The sequence below is a fragment of the Octopus bimaculoides genome, chromosome 20 (assembly GCF_046866305.1).
Source record: "Octopus bimaculoides isolate indiv1 chromosome 20, ASM4686630v1, whole genome shotgun sequence".
Lineage (NCBI taxonomy): Eukaryota > Metazoa > Mollusca > Cephalopoda > Octopoda > Octopodidae > Octopus > Octopus bimaculoides.
The window spans coordinates 25,057,715-25,074,350 of NC_142947.1; the positions used below are offsets into that span (position 1 = coordinate 25,057,715).

The 16,636-nt window shown below is 35.6% G+C and overlaps 1 protein-coding gene across 1 annotated transcript in view; it reads right to left on the reverse strand.

Moving 5' to 3' along the window:
- Positions 1–7,505: 7,505 nt before the first annotated feature.
- Positions 7,506–16,636, reverse strand: part of LOC106879112 (thyrotropin-releasing hormone receptor) — an 85,360-nt gene continuing 76,229 nt past the window's right edge. The window contains exon 4 of the mRNA XM_089338241.1: positions 7,506–8,194. Coding sequence (XP_089194367.1) covers positions 7,805–8,194 — 390 coding nt within the window. The 3' untranslated portion in view covers positions 7,506–7,804. The remainder of the gene's footprint in view (positions 8,195–16,636) is intronic.

Below are 16,636 nucleotides of genomic sequence, written 5' to 3' on the forward strand. Positions count from 1 at the left end.
TCCAAAGACGTCTTGAACTTTATGGGATCTGTTTCTACTTTAATGTGTTTTGGTTTAATGCTGAAGAAAGCGAGGTCAATTTAGGTGAAATAATTGTGCCTTATTGTTGTGAGATGCGAGTGTGATTTATGTTGTGGGCGGATAGCACGGGGCCTCTTGGGTGCATCTTAAAGGTGATGCCAACATCGTTTGGGTAATGCTGATGGAATATATTCCACATCATGCAGATGATGTAGCGCTCACAGCGGCGTTGGAGAGAATAAAGCTTGAGCTTTTCTAATCGGCCCCATTAGTCAAGGCCTGTCATGACATCTATCTTTTTTGTAATTGACCCTTGAGGTGCTTCAACTTTCATGATACTACAGTATTCAAAATGGGGTGGGGTAGAAGTGGAGAAGAGAAGGATAATGGTGTGGATATCTCTCGACTGGAAAGTTATGAGAATCCAGGAACACATTTTGCGGGCCATGTCAACTTTCTTGTTTATATGAGCGGCCCAGCTTATGTTGTTGTTCACAATTACTCCCAAGTCTCCGATGTTGTTGGATGCCATGTGACTTTCATCTAATGAAGGGAATATGGGAGTTTCAAGGTATCCTCTTTTCCGAAGCAGATTAACTCAAATTTGTCCTCATTCAGCTGCATATTATTCTTTTTCGTCAATTGGATGACAGCCAGTATATCTGACTGATGGCATGTCCAGTCACCCACTTCATTGATGACCTTTTGGATCTTGGAATCATCTGCAAAGGTTCTTATGCTGTATCTCTTATCTTTGTATCTCTTTTGTCAGGTTCAGCATGGCTATATATAGGCGCAGAAGTGGCTGTGTGGTAAATAACTTGCTTACCAACCACATGATTCCAGGTTCAGTCCTGCTGCATGGAACCTTGGGCAAGTTTCTTCTACTATAGCCTCGGGCCGACCAAAGACTCGTGAGTGGATTTGGAAGACGGAAACTGAAAGAAGCCCGTCGTATATGTATATATATATATATATATATATATATATATATATATATATATATATATATATATATATATATATATATATATATATATATATATATATATATATATATATGTATATGTATATGTATATGTTTGTGTGTCTGTGCTTGTTTCCCCCAACATCGCTTGACAACCGATATTGGTGTGTTTACGTACCCGTAACTTACCAGTTCGGTAATAGACATCGATAGAATAAGTACTAGGCTTAGAAAGAATAAGTACTGGGGTCGATTTGTTCAACTAAAGGCGGCGATGAGTCCTGTTTCCAGATATAGGGTCTTCCAGCAGCCACCCTTTTGACCTAAGGCAACACTACCTCCTCCAGGCACTTGATGTAGGGCTCCGTGTTGAGTCTGAGGCCGTGTTGGAAGATGGAGATATAACGTTGCCGTCACTAGTGATCACTCCAAACACCATGATGTTGACTGGATGTTTGATTTTTATCATTCTCGGTACATGTATTGTCCTCAGATTGACACTCACACATTCTGAAATGTTCGTATTGGAGCTTCTGGTGTGAATGTCAAGAAGTACAGCATATCTTTTCCAAATTTCTGGCAGAGTGAATTGCGTCATGCTGCTGGTTTTCTCAAAGACAGTGCCCAACTGACCCTACTATACAGTGTAGTCGACAAAATCTAAAACAATGTGCATGCGCGAGATTAAAAATATAATATGGCGACAATTTACCCATCACAGTTTGTATATACAGAGGGAATTCACCGACTAACTAACACATAACCAGATTTGAAGAAGAATTATATAATATGGTTAAGAACGTGAAGTTCAGGAAGTACCCTAGAAGGTGTAATATACATCAGCATGAACAATTCCGATTTGTCCCGACGCTTTGATGGTAGATTATAGAGTAGATTAAATAAAGAGAACGCATTTGATATAGCAATGGGCTCATACGATTCTGCTCAGATCACTGACCTAGTCAGAATATATAACCTTTCATTAATCCAGTCTTCCTTTCTGGAAGTAACAGGGGGTCTATATAAGGATGAAGCCCTATTTTTTTCTGGACAGAAGTAGCAAAGTACAATTAGAAAGGTATAGGAAAAATTTCTTTAAACCTTTTAAAAAATTAGAACTAAACATTACTATGGGTAAAGATTATCGTAGAGTGAATTTTCTTGACGCTACCTTCTGTCTTGGTACTGGATTATTTGAACCATTTCATAAGCCAAATGATCATACTAAGTGCATTAACGTAGCATCCAACCATCCACCCTCGATTACATGGAGATTAGCTAAGAATATTTCTACAAAAATTTCTAGATTATATGTTAATAAACGCACACACACACACATTCACACACACACACACACACACACACACACACGCACACACACATAAATAAAATATATACGTACATATATACAGATGCACACCCATCCACATACATACACACTCACATACACACATATACCGATCAACAAACACATTCACACCCATACATAGATGCACATATATTTATCTACTCATATTCATGTGCATATTTATATCGTTGGACATAAATATATCATAAATACACACATCCTTATACAGACGTAAAGAAGAGAAAGGATGGGTTTAGTGTGTGTCTGTGTGCGTGAGTGGGTCAGTGGTTGTGGGTGTACATCTGTATATATGTACGTATGCTTTATATACGTATTTTAATGTATTTTAATGTATATTTATATATATCTATATTTTATAAATATTTTTAAAAGTATTCAGATGTGTGGATATGTATTAATATATGTAAACTCATTTTAAGTCGAATTTATAAATGTATGAGTATGATTGCCTAATTTGAGTTTATATCTTAATTCGTATCTTTAGTCTCGGGTTCAGCAGTTCTATATATTTCGTAAGAAAGAACAATAATAATATTATTTTCATTGGCTCTCAGGAGCACTTCTTATAGACTGTGAAAATCAACAAACAATTTTTGGGTATATCAACCAAAAACATCCCCATATTAATGAGGGACAGATATATGGAATCTCTTCTATATAAAACTACAAAATTTATAAACCGACTTAGATGGTGAGTATTCTTACACGATAACAGAAACAAAAATAAAAATGACAACACTAAGGACAACTACAATCTTAAATCATTCAAGAACCCGCCTTCTAATCCAACTCGTAAATTTTGAGAAGGGTCTAATGAAGCTTATAAACGACTTAAAATTTTCTAAGTACACTAACTCCTTCCAGAAAACACTTTCGGAAAACATCTCTAAAATAAAATCTTCACTGAACTTACATGCATTATCTGATAAAACGGGAAATATTTACTATGTGCCGTTGGATATCTATAATGATCTAATGCTTAAGGAATTAAATACCAGCTAGAAATACGCAAGAAATACCGCATGGGACGATATTAACAACATCCATTATGATATTCTCTCAAACTTGAACCTACTGGACAAAACTCAACCATACACACCGAAAACCCCTCACTGCATCTATCTTAAAGGACCACAGACCTAATTTCCAATCTAAACCTTCTATTAGGCTAATTTGCCCAACCAAATCTGACTTGGGCAAATTTAGCAAATGCATTATCGATAGGATTATACCTCTCGTTAAAAATAAGGTCAGACTCCCTTTGTGGTCTTCCACCGGCGATATAAGATATAAGGTAAGTAGCGTATCCATTTTATTCAGTTTGATATTTCGAACTATTACGCCTCCTATTCTTTTAAACAAAGCTTTGATTTTTGCTCGCAATTTTACTAATATCCCTAGACCAGATATCGATATAAACTTGGCAGCCAGAAAGACCCTTATGAACTTTAATGAACATAACTGGGTTAGATCTGAATCTACGGACTACTTTGATATAACTATAGGGTCGTTCGATTCATCACAGGTGACGGATTTGGTGGGCCTATATCTCCTCTCTCAAATTAAAAGTAGCTTCCAAAATGTGTCCGGAGGTCTTTATAGGAATGGTGCGCTCCTTGCTACCTATGGTCTATCTAAACCGGCGGTAGAAAAGTTAAAGAAAGCCCTTAGGAAATTTTTTAAAGATTTTTTCAACCTTAATATTATTTTTGATACTAATTCTAAGCTAGTCAACTTCCTTGACGTAACATTGGACCTTAATACTGGATTACACTACACATTTCGAAAACCTAATCAATCTCTGCAATATATTAACGTTTCCGCGAACCATCCTAGATTAACTATCAATAGCATCGTTACAGCTATTTCCATTAGAATCTCAAATTTATCAGCTAATGAGGAGATTTTTAATCAACATGCTCCGGTTTACAATAATACCCTGAAACTAAGTGGTTTCAACGATCAAATTTCTTACATACCTCACACGAAACTTAAAAGAAAATTAGCAACTATATCTCCTAACTCCTCTAAAACTATTAGCGCAAACCCTGTATTCACAAACGTAGATTTAAATAAGCCATGTGGCAATCATATCATACCTAGTAGAATACAACCTAGCAACAAATATAGTAAATATAATAAGTATAAACATCCTGATTCTGAAAAGTCAAGCATGACAACAATCCAATTCTTGAAAACACGAAGTAATTTGGTTTGCCCCTCCTTTTTCTCTTAGAGTTAAGAACTTGCCTAAGTGTTTTTCAAGATCTTGAAGACTAATTTTCCAAAGCACCACAAGTATTACTCGATTTGTAATAAATCTTCGATAAAATTCTCCTGCGATGCAATGCTTAATATAGGATCTATCATAGCTTCCATAAATAGAAATAAAATAAAACGTCAATCGAATAAGGACTCCAACACTAATAACGTATCTAATGTAGGCCCTGGTAACAAGAACAAATCTAGAATAATAAATCTAAGTAAATCTAAAATTAATAATGTTAATCCAGGTCAACCTTTGGTAGTCACCGATGATGCCAACCCACCCCTCAAAAAAAAAACAATAAAACAAAAAGACAATAATAGGAATGATAGTAGAAAAAATTTAGAAAAAAACTTGTTGCAGTAAATGACTGAATCATATCCACTTGCCGGTTCATGCCTTAGGAAAAATGTGGTGTATAAGTGTACAGTAAAAGTAGATAATGAAAAACTAAGGTTTATATAGGAAGCACTGCTGATTTTAAGAGATGTAGAGCCAATTTAAACTCCTTTGTTAAAGTTAAGTATAAAAAGTCAACAACTCTCGCCTCATATATACACCACCCAAGAGAGAGCAACACTGATTGTTCTTTATCCTGATCAATAATTGCGGAGCTCCTCCCCCTTATATTGCTACTTCGAATAGATGCAAGTTATGTATAAGTGAATAGTACGTTATCCTTAGATCATATAGTTTAAATACATTAAATAAATTCTCTGATGCAATTCCCTCATGTAGTCATAAATTCCATTCCACTTTTTTGAAAAATTATAGAACCCAACATATTGGATTATTTGGAAGAGTGCCTGCAACTTGAAACTCTTAGTACATTGAACATTTTATTGCGCTGTATTTTGTCAGAATTAAGTTTCTATAGGCGTAGGAGTAGCTGTGTGGTAAGTAGCTTGCTTACCAACCACATAGTTCCGGGTTTAGTCCCACTGCGTGGCATCTTGGCCAAGTGTATTCTACTATAGCCTCGGGCCGACCAAAGGCTTGTGAGTGGATTTGGTAGACGGAAACTCAAAGAAGCCCGTCGTATATATGTATATATATGTATGTGTGTGTATGTTTGTGTGTCTGTGTTTGTCCCCCCAACATCGCTTGACAACTGGTGCTGGTGTGTTTACGTCCCCGTAACCTTGCGGTTCGGCAAAAGAGACCGCTAGAATAAGTACTAGGCTTACAATGAATAAGTCCTGGGGTCGATTTGCTCGACTAAAGGCGGTGCTCCAGCATGGCCACAGTCAAATGACTGAAACAAGTAAAAGAGTAAAAATAGTAAGAGTATAGATTAATGTACTTGTCCTGCCATTCTATGCTCTCTACTCATTTGCATACGCAAGAAAAAGAACTTTTTTATATATATCCATCATTCTGTAAGAATCAAAAGTATCAAGAATGTGATTTTATGAGGATACCTGTCCACATATTTTGTATGATTTATTAATTTTTCTACTAGGACAGGGATTTTAGAAACGGTCGTTGAAAGTGAACCTCCTTGAACTGTGCTATATACCTCATATACCATTTATATTAAAAAAAAAACAAAAAAAAAAACACCGAAATCTATGGATCTTTTAATCGAAACTCTTAACCGCTCTTAATTTCAGTACAAACATTTTTTTTTTCAGTCCTCGTTTTCTCTTACTTCCTTCCATACATATCAGACATGGGTTTTATTTACATGTATTTTTATGTATATGGGGAATTGTATTCCTTTTACATATAAAATCTCATTGTCAAATGATATTTGATTGCCCACCGTGATATTCCAGCAGATGTTACTTTAGACAATTACCTCTTGAGATCGAATATGAACTCTTGATACCAACAGTCATTCTTCAAAAAACAAAAATGTAGTAATGAAAAGTGACAACCTCCTTACATACCCTGGACAATCGCCAAAGCCTTCTTTCGAGATGGACATAATGTTGAATGTAGGACTGAGTACCCCTGCTGAGACAGTGCACCAGGTATTGAATCCCGACTAGCATCAGTCAGTATTCAACATTATTCGCAGGGTTGGTTTAGTCAAATCTTTCATTAACGTTTCAAACAAGTCAGTGCTTTCTTTCTTGGTTTGAAAATCCATAATTTTTAGGACTATATTGGAATAAACCAATCATTAAAATTAGTCACTCGAATTCTTTCCTTCGCTCTGGGATCTTCACATCTAATATCTTCTTCACAAGCGTAGTGTCTGGTTGACTGTCATGATTGAAGATCTGTCCTATGAAGATAATTTTATTCTGCAAAAATGACGCTCTTCTTTTTATTAATAACCACATCATGGTGAGTGAGTTTCTGTAATACAATTACATGACATACCAATTGCATCTCAACGACAATTATGTGTGTGTGTTGGTGTGTGTGTCTGTGTGCGAGTGATTGTATAAGTTTGAATGTATGTGTGAGTGTATTTGTGAAATAATAAGATTTAGCATGTGCAGCCTAACATGTGAAACAAAGTAAACAGACGACGTACGCAATGCCACTCATGTAGAGCATGAAGAGGCACGCTCACAGCGAGCGCATTGAAACTGTCAGCGTCTGCTAGATTCAAAGGAGCCAGTTGGATGTGAAAGCATCGAAATCAAACATTTACTTACGGAGACAGCGATTGTATATTACCTGAGGAGATACAACTAGATCTTATTATACAGGTAAACCGTTACTTAATTTAAATTTAAATCCTGTACATATGTGGATCTATTTTGTATCGAAATATGTGTGGCGGTCATTAAACAGCTGTTGAATCGTACTCCTTCGTCCTTTTGACTCTATTTATTCTTATATATATATATATATATATATATATATATATATATATATATATATATATATATATATATATATATATATAAATGTATATATGTATGCATGTATGTATGTATGCGTGCATGTATGTATGTATGTATGTATGTATGTATGTATACATAAATGTATGTATGCGTGTATGTATGTGTGTATGTATGTACATATGTGTGTGTATTGTATGTATACATATATGAATATGTATATATATGCGTGTATATATGTATGTACATGCTTGTGTGTGTGTGTGTATATATATATATCATATCTTGGCTATGTGATGGCTTATATACGCATACAGAAACATGCATACACATGTATCAGAAGAGTTTGAAGAGATTCACGACTAACTGTCTGTCGGGCATTATATTTCTGTGTCGGGACATTGTTGTGAAGTGTTTATCTGTGGAGAACAGTTTCTGGAGCAGTATATGTGATGTGTGTGATCTGATAAACCTTTTGTCATGTTGTTTTTATTACAGAACATCCGCACGACTTGTTGACGAAATTTACGTCCCATTGTGCAATACAATATAAAATTCATGGAATGGTTGAGATACATCATTAATTCAGCTATCGTCTTGGTCAGCTGGTATTTCGCTGCCCAAGCCAAATCTCGTGACATGCTGAAGTTCCAGAAATGAGCTAGAATTAAGCTTACTGCCAGTGGAAGTGTTGTCAACAGTAACATGAAGGAGAGAGTTAGCAGCATTAGAGTTAGTTTCCGGTTACTGTCGGTATGACAACGTCGGACCTAAAAAAGAAAGAATTAAATATATTTATAACATGTAAGATTACATGTAAGGTTTAACGTCCCTCAGGCATTTTCAGCTAATTCTAAAACAAGGAAAAAGGTACTTGAATTTTCCGAGTATTGCACCAGATTTAGGATAACACGGAGGAACCGCAACACCAAAAGTCTATGTTAAAGGTATTCTTATCTGACATAACACTAATACTGAAACGATTTCTTTTCTTCCACTAAGGGGAATCGACGGGTATATGAGAAAAAAATTCAATGAATAGGCATCAAAGAATCCGAATTGCTTAGAAAAAGCTTTTATTATCATTTTCATAGTTGACACCAAGTTTTCAACTTGACCATTAGCATCTAGATGGTATGGCGGTATATAAAAAGGTTAACACCTGTGAAAATACGTTCTTTGCAAAAATAGCTCTCAATCCATAGATCATTGTTTTAGCTAATCCGTCATAAATCCTGATAACCTTTGGCCAACAAAAAATTGATAACAAACCAGCATCAGGAATATAACTGTGATCTGTTATGTACGCTTGATCATGGGTTTACTTCAGTTGGCCAATCATGCTCAATAATTTTTGGTATGGATTTAACCTGGTAGATTTAGGGAAATTTTCCAACATAATTTTGAATATCATTACAATAGCCAGGCCATCAGGCTTCTAGTCGTAGTCTATTTTAATTGCTAGAGCTCCACTATGGACGCCATCATGTACAGCTTGTAGGAAAATTTGTATCATTGCTGGTAAAACAACGTTTCTAATTCAAACACTCTCATTATCATTAGCGTGTCTAATTGATTTATACGGCCACTCTCTACTGAGCAATTATTCCATCTATCTTGTTTCGATCAACAATCATACACGAAATTGCAGCATGCTTTGTTTTGGCTCGTAATTCTTGTTTTCACCACAGCTGTCTCTACCTAATAAAGAAATGATGTTTCCCTTGCTGTCAGCTAACTTCATGGGTTCAGTGAATTTCTTTCCAGATAGGAAATCCATATGGGGAATTGTATTCCTTTTACATATAAAATCTCATTGTCAAATGATATCTGATTGCCCACCGTGATATTCCAGCAGATGTTACTTTAGACAATTACCTCTTGAGATCGAATATGAACTCTTGATACCAACAGTCATTCTTCAAAAAACAAAAATGTAGTAATGAAAAGTGACAACCTCCTTACATACCCTGGACAATCGCCAAAGCCTTCTTTCGAGATGGACATAATGTTGAATGTAGGACTGAGTACCCCTGCTGAGACAGTGCACCAGGTATTGAATCCCGACTAGCATCAGTCAGTATTCAACATTATTCGCAGGGTTGGTTTAGTCAAATCTTTCATTAACGTTTCAAACAAGTCAGTGTGATCCTTCCTTCATGAAAACGTCGGGTGCTTTCTTTCTTGGTTTGAAAATCCATAATTTTCAGGACTATATTGGAATAAACCAATCATTAAAATTAGTCACTCGAATTCTTTCCTTCGCTCTGGGATCTTCACATCTAATATCTTCTTCACAAGCGTAGTGTCTGGTTGACTGTCATGATTGAAGATCTGTCCTATGAAGATAATTTTATTCTGCAAAAATGACGCTCTTCTTTTTATTAATAACCACATCATGGTGAGTGAGTTTCTGTAATACAAATACATGACATACCAATTGCATCTCAACGCACCCATCCCAACCATGTTTCTTATGATAACCAGCGACAATTATGCTAAATGTATCATGTTTAAGTTATATCTATAAAACAGATTCTAAAATTTCCTTTAGCTTGATCATTGACCCGTCGAAAATTTTAAAACTAGCATTAGAAGATGCTAATTTATAAGTTCTTTGTCTTATTCAGAAGTTCTTAGAGATGATAACATTACCGTCAATATCCATTTACAGCTGTACTTCAGCATTATTTAACTTAATGAAGATTAATGAGTCGGTATTGCTGTTCCCTGCGTTGAAGACATTCCTAGATTCTTGATCGCTATCTATATCAGCACCAATTTCGTGCACTTTCTTAAATGTCTTTCTTGAAGGCCAGAAGACAGAATGAAAATAATTACAAATTATGTATGTTTTCCCCAAACCATCTTTACACATGGTGGGCATAGCCGCTTGAGTATGACCTTCTTTTGACGATTTTGTGGATGTGTGATAATAACAATTCTTTTAGTGCACTATTATTTGCATTTGCAGGTAAAATTGATAATCATTTCAAGCTGCTGAATATGGCTAACACAACCTGGCAATACCATTTCCTGAAACTATGTGTTCTAATATTTTAGAGGGATGTACATAATTTAATCGGCTACATTTTGAATGAGCTCATCTGCAGCAGATTGTCGTTCTGCACCCAACTTATCATATTCACCAAAAACATGCAGTTTCTCTCAATATTTTATCATATTCATGTATTGGTTCTGATGACATCTACTTCAAAGCCAGAAAGCACACCATTTCAACGATTAACCAGCTTCTTTGGTCACGAGACTGAAGACATGATAATCTCTTATATCTGCAAAGTTCATCTCCTTCAACACTTTAGGCTACACAACCACAGAGACTCTAGGTTATGCAAATGACATACTACTCTTAACTATTAAAACGCAAATGTTAATATTAGTACATTTGGGTGCATGAAATTGTGGATTAGTATCTATAATATGAATATACATGTTCCTTCACACATATGAAGCGCCTTTAAGAAACTTTCCATGAACTGGAGCGTAGTTATACTGATCGAAGTGGCAGGCGAGAGATAGAGAGAGATAGAGAGAGAGAGAGAGAGAGAGAAAGAGAGAGAGAGAGAGAGAGAGAGAGGGGGGAGAGACAGTGAGAGATTGGAAAAAGGTGATAACGGTCTGAGAGAGGAGAAACAAGGAGTGTTCTGTAGATATAATATTACACTCATGAGAATGTAATATATTAAGAACTTTAGTAGTTTGTTGTTAATAAAGTCATACAAGTTCTTTCAAATCGATTTCCGAGATTTCGGATTTTAGTATGTTTGAATCGTACGAGCAAATAATTTTTTGATATATTTTAATACAAGAAATTTCTTTTAAATTCTTTTAATCTATATGGAAGTCAATTCTGTACCGGGATGTGACATGAAAGTTTTATTTTAAAATAACTTCATTTCCCCACCCCATACAGGTAATGTAGATAGTGGAACCGAGGGTACCTTTTCGAAAATATATTAATGAAATGAACAAGGCAAAATTGTCCGTTCCACCACAACAAACTATAATAGATATTATTGAACACAGACTTTCCAGTTGCAAAAAAGGCAAACAATGTGATTTCACTAAATTTTGATAGTAGCAGTAGCAGAAGCAGCAATGACAGCAGCATTTACAGAAATACGTATTCCATCTGGTCAAATCGATTGTAAGTATCCTTTCAAACAAGAAAACCTTTGATATAAATCATTTTATGGAAAGAACAATTGTATGGAAACATTATGTAATGTAAACGAGTGCTTCTCTGTCATAATTCATTACCCAAGCACAAAAAGCAACAAAAAATAATAACACACCCGTGCTTTGCCAAGGTCGTGGATGTTTCTTTAAATTCTACAAGAAGCACTTGAAGTCAGCCCTCCAACAAATATGAAGCAAAAATCTCCCATATCGTGAGAGTGAAAGGATATAGCACAATGTGTGTCATCCGCAAAATTAAGAATAGGACAAAATCACAAACCCAGAGAATATGAGACAAACCTACCCATAGATTGACTCCATAATATTTAGGAAGAAAAAACCTCAAGATGACCATCCAGGACATTCATGACGGCATCGATCTCTAGCTCGTGGTCACTTTCTGGAGCAATATGGCCACGTTCAAATCATTAGTGCCTTCAAAATCAGGTAGGAGTCCCCACAAACATGCAAGCCTGCATAATCACGGGAGAACAGTTTATCATTTGCAGCGTAGCATTTGATATTGTTCATAAACAAAAGATAGTTGATGCCTAAACTGTAGCTTTTGTTTCCGAGTCCAGTTTTGTTTAACATATTGATTAAAGATGTAATGAGGGTAAAGAGGAGGAATCCTTCGAATATCCCTCTTCTGAGTTCTTACAATTTTCAATGATACATTTAATGCAGCAGCATTAATAGTGGTGTTAGTTTACTCATGGCTAATGTTTCAGAGACCTACGTTTGGAAGAAAGTTAAAAAATCTTCTGGTAGGAAGTATATTCTATACTTAGATCCTTATTGCTCCTTCTACAGTTTCAGTTATGGTTATTGTTGATCTGATCAGTTTTTGTTGTTTACTTTCCCGGAGATAGCTTATTTAATGCGAGATATGTATCTCCTATGCGACATCGCAGATAAAACCTTGTAAACTGTAGAAAGACAGGTTATTATTATTTCTCTTTATCATAGGTTTTGTAGGAGTTCCTGGAGTCTTGCGTGCGTAGCGGGCTTGCTACCTGCAGCCTACGGTACCATGCTATCCGTTCTTTTCAACTATCTAATACTTTCCTGATTATTCTGGCTGTGCCAAGGAGGCAAACCTTTTGTAACAGTCCTGCAGGGCACTCTATTCCAATTTCCTTTATATTCCCCTTGATGCCTTTTGATACTGTTCCCAAAGACCCAACAATAATTGGCACTATCTTCACCTTCTTTACTTCCCATAGCCACAACTTGTAGTGGTTTTGGGTAAGTCTAGGGCATTCGTTAGCAGTAAGGGCAATGGTTTCATCCACTCTATTGCAGATGCAGCACAGCGAAGACACCTGCTCATTCTTAAGGTTGACCCTCCAGTTCGTGGTCAAAGCTTGGTCCTGCGCTGCCAGTACAGTGTTCTCGGTCTCTCTTTTTAAGGTTCCTTTCATCAGCCAATCCCATCTATTTTTTCCAGCAAATTCTCTTGTCGCTACATGGAATTGATTGTGTAGTCCCTTCTTGCGCAATTCTTCTTCATGTCCTTTTTGTACTTCTTTCTTTGTTTTCCTTTTTTTTCTCTGCTCTCAATACTCCCTCGTTACTGACTGTCACTAGCAAGATTTCCTTACTTTGGGCTAGATATCTCATTAAACTTCCGAGTTCGATACGCACGTAGTCACTGAATACTTATTGTCTTTGCCATAGAGTTTTTAAAGTCATTCATATGACATAGATTACTTATTTTTCTTGTCGCCAATTTTTTATTGGTATACCTTGTTCTGTTAAGTTCACTTGTAAAAAATATTAGGGCTATGCAAAAAATTAGAGGCGAAAGTGATTCACTTTCGAAATTGGTGAATATTGTTTGCGGTCAGTACTCCATTAGAGTGGTATAATTGGAGATTAATATTTCACATTATTATTATTATTATTATTATTATTATTATTATTATTATTATTATACAATAATAATAATTAGCACGCCGGATGAAATGCTTAGCAGTATTTCGTCCGACGCTACGTCTGGGTTCAAATTCCACCGAGGTCGACTTTACCTTTCATCCTTTAAGTACCAGTTGAACACTGGGGATCAATGCAATCCCCTCCCACCAAATTGCTGTTGTGGCAAAATTTGAAATTATTATTATTATTATTATTATTATTATTATTATTATTATTATTATTATTATTATTATTATTATTATTCAGTAGTTTTATTTTTATAGCGTGCTTTCACTTCACTACCGAGCGCAGCTCTGTGCGCCTTGGGTATGTGCTCTGGTTTGCTGTGATGCTCTTATGGTTACTGCATTGAAAGTGTTTTGCATAGGATGTGTCCAGTGCCCAGTAGAGCAATTTTCTGTATGTTATATATATTTATAAGTCCTGGTGTTTTTGGTATGTATTTGTCTGAATATTTTTTTTATTATACCTAAGGCGCCTACTATGATAGGAATTGTTTCTGTTTTTAGATTCCACATTCGAGTTACCTCTATTTCCAGGTCTTTGTATTTTGAAAGTTTTTCCATTTTTTTTAGGGAAACGTTGTCATCTGCTGGTATTGATACATCAATTATAAAACATTTTTTTTCTTCATGATCTTTGACAACTATATCTGGTCTATTTGCCTTAATTTCTCTATCTGTGTGTATTGGCATATCCCAGAGTATGGTTGCTTTCTCGTTTTCTGTGACCTTTTCTGGCGTGTGCCTATACCATCTTTTTTCTGTTGTTATTCGATAGTGTTGGCATAGCTTCCAGTGTATGTAGGTCCAAGCTCTGTCGTCTCTGTGAATATATTCCTTCTTATCGAGGACTGGGCAGCCAGAGATAATATGGTTTATTTTTCTTGTCCATCGCCGCATATTCTGCAGTTATTTGTTATATTTCTTTTCATTATATGGTTTTGGTAATTTCTGGTGAGGAGGCTTTGGTCTTGTGCAGCAATTAAAAATCCTTCAGTCTTTGCTTTGAGTTCTGAGCTTCTCAACCATTGCCGGGATTTTCCTCTGTCTATTTTTTTTGCATTTAGTTTAGCCCAGTATTTGCCATGAAGGAGCAAATTGGAGTCAATTTTTCTATCTGTTTGTACTGGGAAGTTCCAAAAGATGGTGACACCCTCGCTATTTACTACATCTTCTGGATGGTACCTGTACCACTTATCATAGGATTTTATTTTGTAGTATTTACAAGCATTCCAGTGGATGTACTGCCCTAGTCTGTCATGTCTTATGAGGACTGGGCAGCCAGAAACAACATGATCATGTCTCTGTGAATTTTCCGCAAATTCTGCACAAGGGGTCAGATCCATCTGTAAGGACCTTTGCATGGTTATAAAAAAAAGATAAGAAGAAACAAAAAAAAAAATCTTTGTTATCAATATACAAAGTAAGAAAAATAGAGGAAAACTAAAAATGAAATAAAAAAATTAAGAGCAAATAAAACACACGAATAGGGTTTTCTGAAGTCAGTAACTGAACATAATCCGCAGTTCTTGAAACATTTGTCACTATTTACGGCAGTGTTTGCTAATGTGTGAAGTTTGATTGTATTTCTTAATCACATTGTCTGATAATAGAAAGGAAAAATAGCAGCCGAAAGAGGATGGCCAAACTGGCCTATAAAAAGGTAGGAAGAAAACTATACAAATTTTGTGATTACATATCCACCTTCCCATATCATGAACTACCACCTCTTAAACCCAAATTTAACACCGTTCGAAAGGATTGGGAAACTATTCATGAAATTAAAACAATAATGGCATTATCATTAGAAAAGCAGATTAGCCATTGTAAATATTGACTATTACAAAGACACCATTTATCCCTACTACAAGAGACTACTTTTCAGAGAAAAGGAAAACAACTACCAACTATCTAAAACTATAAAAATCTGAGCACTGTTATACTTCTCCATCGAAAAGATTTAACAGAAAAGGAATGCAACTATCTCACGAACTTTAAATGAAATTTCTATGGACTTTACAAAATCTAAAAGAACAAAATATACTTAAATATGTATAAACATCTCATTAAGAACAATTGTAGTGGGCACAACCTGTGAAACATTCAGACTCAGCAACTTTGTAGACATACTGCTGAAACCCATTCAGAAACATATATCAAACTAAGCTTTATAAGAGAAGACTATGACCTGTTAAACCACCTTCCAAAAAAGTTAAGAAAACATCATTATTGTATCATTTGAAGCCGTAAACCTCTACACTATTATCGCCCTTGATTACGAACTCTAAACTATAGAATTCTGGCTTGAAAGTACCCCCTAGAAATCTCAGACCGTGTACCAAAACGACTAATTACTGAAGGAATAACATTCATTCTAGAAAATAATCTTTTTGAATCCAATAGCTTGTATTTATAAGTAAACATTTGGGACTGCGATGGGGACGAAAGTTGTCCCCACTTACATGAATTTGGTCATGGCATAGCTAGAAGTTCAAATATATGAAGAATTTAAGCTAGAATATGGATCAGTATGAAGAATCTAAGCTAAAGTATGGCATCAAAACGTATTAGAAAATTGGAAAAATTACTTGGATGACAGCCTCATTTTGTGGATCGAAAATCAAAATCAAAAAAAAAATTTTATGCAGAGGGCATTCAGTTTTTGTTTAATTCTAGTTTTAATTTTATAGCTGAAAAATTTATTCCTTGAACCATGCTATCTTTCTATGCTAACTTATGTACATTTCAATTAGATATTCTTTCATCATTTGTTTGGAAAATATGGTGACCTATATGCTCTTCTAACGAATATGCTCTTCTAACGGATAATACTGAAAACTGTCAAGAGTTACTGCTCGTACGTTCCTTAAAAATGAATACTATTAGTCCGCAATTAATATTGTTTATTTCTAAGGCGGCGAGCTGGCAGAAACGTTAGCACACCAGGCGAAATGCTTAGAGGTATTTCGTCTGTCTTTACGTTCTGAGTTCAAATTCCACCGAGGTCGCTTTTACATTTCATCTTTTCGGGGTCGATAAATTAAGTACCAGTTGCGTACTGGGGTCGATCTA